The sequence below is a fragment of the Mastomys coucha genome, unplaced genomic scaffold, assembly GCF_008632895.1.
Source record: "Mastomys coucha isolate ucsf_1 unplaced genomic scaffold, UCSF_Mcou_1 pScaffold22, whole genome shotgun sequence".
Taxonomy (NCBI): domain Eukaryota; kingdom Metazoa; phylum Chordata; class Mammalia; order Rodentia; family Muridae; genus Mastomys; species Mastomys coucha.
In genome coordinates, this window is record NW_022196905.1 from 211028192 (window position 1) to 211032803 (window position 4612).

General features: G+C 45.1%; 1 protein-coding gene across 1 annotated transcript in view; it reads left to right on the forward strand.

The window, feature by feature from the left end:
• Tpm4 (tropomyosin 4) overlaps window positions 1–4505 on the forward strand; it is a 15509-nt gene extending 11004 nt beyond the window's left edge. Inside the window, exons 5-8 of the mRNA XM_031340276.1 lie at window positions 1–68; window positions 594–656; window positions 735–804; window positions 4266–4505. The exon at window positions 1–68 is cut by the window's left edge and continues 14 nt beyond it. Of these exons, the coding sequence (XP_031196136.1) occupies window positions 1–68; window positions 594–656; window positions 735–804; window positions 4266–4348 (284 nt within the window). The 3' untranslated portion in view covers window positions 4349–4505. The remainder of the gene's footprint in view (window positions 69–593; window positions 657–734; window positions 805–4265) is intronic.
• The last annotated feature ends 107 nt before the right edge of the window (window positions 4506–4612 follow it).

Genomic DNA, 4612 nt, shown 5'->3' on the forward strand with positions numbered 1-4612 from the left:
GTGACCTGGAAGAAGAGCTCAAGAACGTAACTAACAATCTGAAATCCCTGGAGGCTGCTTCTGAAAAGGTGGGATGGAGGGAAACTTGCTACATTTTGTTCTGTTCTCAGTCCAGGTAGCCTGGCATGTGCCAGGATATTGGCATGCAGGCCTTTGTTAATGGGAGCCATATTGAGGCCAAGTCTCTCACCTGAAGCTCATCTATTTGGCTAGTCTAGTTAGCCAGCTTGTTCCAGGAGTCTCATCTCCACAGAGGGAGCCACACCCATCCAGCTTTTATGTGGATGCTGGGGTCCTCGCTGCCAGGCAAATGCTTCACTCGCTGAATCATCTCCCCAGCTCCTTCTTCCTTCCCTGAAGTATTTATTTCATATGTGTAAGTGTTTTGCTAGCATGTATGCCTGCACTGCATGGCAGGGTGTCAGATCCCCTGGCACTGAACTTACAAAATGGTCGAGTGCCTCCATGTGTATACTGGGTCCTGAACCCCAGCCCTCTGTAAAAGCAACAGGAGCCCTTAACCTCTGAGGCATCTCTCCAGTCTCTTTCCCTCTTTTAAGAACCGCCTTTGGGGCTTTTTTTTTTCCCCATAGTATTCTGAAAAGGAGGATAAATATGAAGAAGAAATCAAGCTTCTATCTGACAAGCTGAAGGAGGTGAGCAACCACACCCAGCTGTGCCCTACATTTCGAGGGGCTAATCTGAAGTAGGGTAGTGACTCTTTTCTTCCCTAGGCGGAGACCCGAGCTGAGTTTGCAGAAAGGACAGTTTCTAAACTGGAGAAGACAATCGATGACCTGGAAGGTAGGAATCTCCACTTCTCTGAGTGACATATGAAAGTGAGGAGGTCTGTGGAGGGACAGAGCTGGGCTTTGTTTTCAGAGTGAGGTCTTCAGAATTCTCACAGAGATGCCTTGCATATTTTAAATGCCTCTAGTTCTTGCTGGCCTCTCTCCCAGAGGCAAGGCTTATCTTAGTGTGAGGAAAGAGAAAAGAGGAGGCTGCAGGGCCTCAGTTCCCCAGGGAACACAACTCAGCATTTCTTGAAGTGACTATGTTATTCTCCATGATAGAGCACGGAAATTCCAGGCACTTGGGGTTGGGATCCTCCAGGAAGGGAGACTCATTCTTCACATCTTTATCCATATAAGGGAAAATGCTCCATTCCAAAGGGTGACCTATAGCAGGGTGATTAAGCCATCAGAAGTTATCTCGGGCCCAAGGGTGATGGTAGTGGGGGTCATTTATCTTGAGATAGGGTCTTATAGGCTAGCCCTGCCTCTGCCTCCCAAGTGCTGGGATTAAAGGTGTATGCTACCATGCCTAGCTCACCATTATTTCAAGGGCTCGTCTAGGCTACTCCTATTCAGCCCAGACCTGTTTGTTTGACATGGGGCTCAACTTTGTCTTGGTTCACACTTTTCTCACTATTCTGTTTGTCTATGCTCTTCCATCTCAACCCTCCATCCTATTTCTTTTTTCTTTTTTTTTTAAGATTTTTTTTTTTTAAAGATTTATTTATTTAATGTATGTGAGTACACTGTAGCTGTCCTCAGACATGCCAGAAGAGGGCATCAGATCTCATTACAGATGGTTGTAAGCCACCATGTGGTTGCTGAGATTTGAACTCAGGACCTCTGGAAGAGCAGTCAGTGTTCTAAACTGCCAAGCCATCTCACCAACCCCCATCCTATTTCTTCAACCCCCTTCCTGGGGACACCATCCCTACACAGAGTGCCCAAAAGCTCAGGTAAATAGCTATCAGCAAAGGTGTAAACCATCCCTGAGTGATATAACCCCTCTCTGAGGGCAGTGCGTGTCACCTTAGCTCCCAGCCATCTCCAGGTGAACTGGCTCTGGTGCCTAGGAGCTGCAGGGAACACACCTTCTGGTGTAAACTTTAGCCTTTTCCCCATTTGTCTGACTCTGACTGAAATAACAACAGGCCATCTTTATCTTCTGTCCTTGCCACCTCATCTTTGAGCTGGAATCAAGTGCCATTGGCCAGGATGAACTGTGGGCAGCTGGCTCTCTTTCCTTCACATTCTCTTTACCAAAAGAAAAATGAGGTCCACGTAGTCCTTTTCTGAAAATAAGGAAACAAAAGCCAATCTGGCATGATTCCTCAAACACAGCACTAGCTAACCAGGATGGCAGCATAGTCATTGTTTCTTAATGGAGAGTGTCTGAAATTGAGTCAGCAAATAAAAGGAGGCCCCCTCAATTAGGGCCTAGGCTATGAATTCCAGTGGGTGCTTGCATTCTTATGTGACATTTATCCTGACCCATTTTGTAAGCTGGGCACTGGTTGTCCATGCCTTTAATCCCAACACTTGGAGGGCAGGGGCAGGTGGATCAGAGTTCAAGAGCAGCCTGGTCTACAGAGGGCGTTGCTACGGAGTAATGCTGGGGATGAGGCGGTGGGCATTTTGTAAACCCTGCCCTATACACCTTGTTTTCCATATGCCCTGGGACTGTTGTGGGGGAGATGGGGGTGCTTTTGTTGTTTGCTCAGTATTTCCCTGAGAAATTTCCAGCCGTGAATAGCCTCCACCCTTTGAAATAGCCATCCCTTCCTGTCTCTCTAATCATTCTGCTGGAGCCCTACGAGAGTTCAGCCCTCTCCTATTATCTGTCTGAGCTATGTTGAGAGGTTGGGAGTGAGGCTCTTTCATCTCAGACCTAAAGTCTTCACACAGCCAGGTCACAGTAGTTCGTTACATGAAGGCTTCTGAAGCTACAGAGACTGCTGTCCTCTGCAGTCTATGGTGTTTTTCTTTCTGAAAATATCCAGGTTGATCTTATCATCGTTTATGAGGCATTTTGCTTTCTTCCAGAATTTTAATGACTCCTGGCCTTGTCTTTTATCAGCTGTCACTCCCACAAACCAGTTTTCCCTCATGCTTGGTCATGCAGAGCTCCCAATGGCTTTTTAAAATTATTGTATTTACTTATTTGGTGGTATACAGCACACATGCCACAGTGCATGTGTGGGGGTGGTCCTGGGGATGGAACTCGGGTCTTCAAGCTTGGCAGCAGGAACCTTGACCTGATGGGCCATCTCACAAACTGCCCTTTATTTTCTTTTCTTAAGTTTTACTTAATCAGCACAGTTATTGAATAGTTTTACTGCAATCTTAGGTTGCAGTCTTGTGTTATTTACCTGGGATTTGACTCCATTGCCAGGAGCACCCTGACAGGGAATACTGTATGCCTGGAATTACAATAGCCACCCACAGGTACTCCAAAGGAAAAATGGGTTACAGAATTTTACATTTTCCTAACAGATGTACTAAGTCATCTATATCTAGTAGCATGTCTTAGTTCTTATAAGGCATCTATCAATCACACACACTGGTGGTGGTCTCCCCACCTCACAGATGGGCAGACTTAAGACCTAGAAAACTTAAATGGCTCACACTAGTGATACACCTTAGGGCTTCAGTCCAAGTGCTCTGGCTCTCAGATAGCTGGATTTATTTGGAAAAGGAAAACACAGGACAGGAAGTTGAGTTTCACCAAGGCAGAAAAGTTTATCTTTTTTAAGATTTATTATGTGTAAGTACACTGTAGCTATCTTCAGACACACCAGAAGAGGACATCAGATATCATTACAGATGGTTGTGAGCCACCTGTGGGTGCTGGGATTTGAACTCAGGACCTCTGGAAGAGCAGTCAGTTCATTTGAGATGATAAATTTTATTTGTAGTTTGTTTATTGGGAAGGAGCATATGTGCCATGGTTCATGTGTGGAGGTTAGAAAACAGGTTGTAGGAGTCTATTCTTTTCCCACTATGTGAGTCCCAGGGACAAAACTGATTATCAGGCCCGGCAGCAAGTGCCTTTTCTTGATGAGAAACCAGACCCAGGGTTTTTCTTTGGGTTGGGGGCATTTTTGAGACCAAGTCACATACAGCCCAGATTGGCCTTGAATTGACCATAGCCCAGGATGACCTCCTTCCAGGTGCTGGAGTGTCAATTTTGAGACATGATCTCGTGAGATCACAGCTCTGGCTAATCTGGAACTTGCTGGGTAGACCAGGCTGGTCACCTCTCTCCTGAGTGCTAGGATTCAAATAATGCACCAGCACCCCCAGCCTAATATCCCATAACTATCTTGTTTGCTCTTTGAACCCTATTACTCTATGTATTCTGTGTGTTCTTAGATGTGACTTTCATTGTCACAGCTTGAGGTGTCCCCTTTCCCTTCCCTTAACAAAGATGCTTATTAATTCATTTTTCCTCCTTGTCTTAATCTTTACCAGAAAAACTTGCCCAGGCCAAAGAAGAGAATGTGGGCTTACATCAGACACTGGACCAGACACTAAATGAACTTAACTGTATATAAACTAAACCAGAAGAGTCCTGTTTTAAAACCAACTCCACTCCAGAGAGTGCGCCCTGTCTTCCTCTTTTGTAAGAAGTTCTGCTTATTACCATGTCTCCACCTTGCTGGAATTGCCAACAGATAATGAATTCATGACCAAATATTTTGTGTTAGACAAGCTTTGAGCACCAGTTAATTCTTTCCTTTCTATTCAAATGGCACCAACTTCTTTGGTTATTCCTATTCTTAAATTGCATTTATTCCTAAAATAGGCAGGGAATTTCA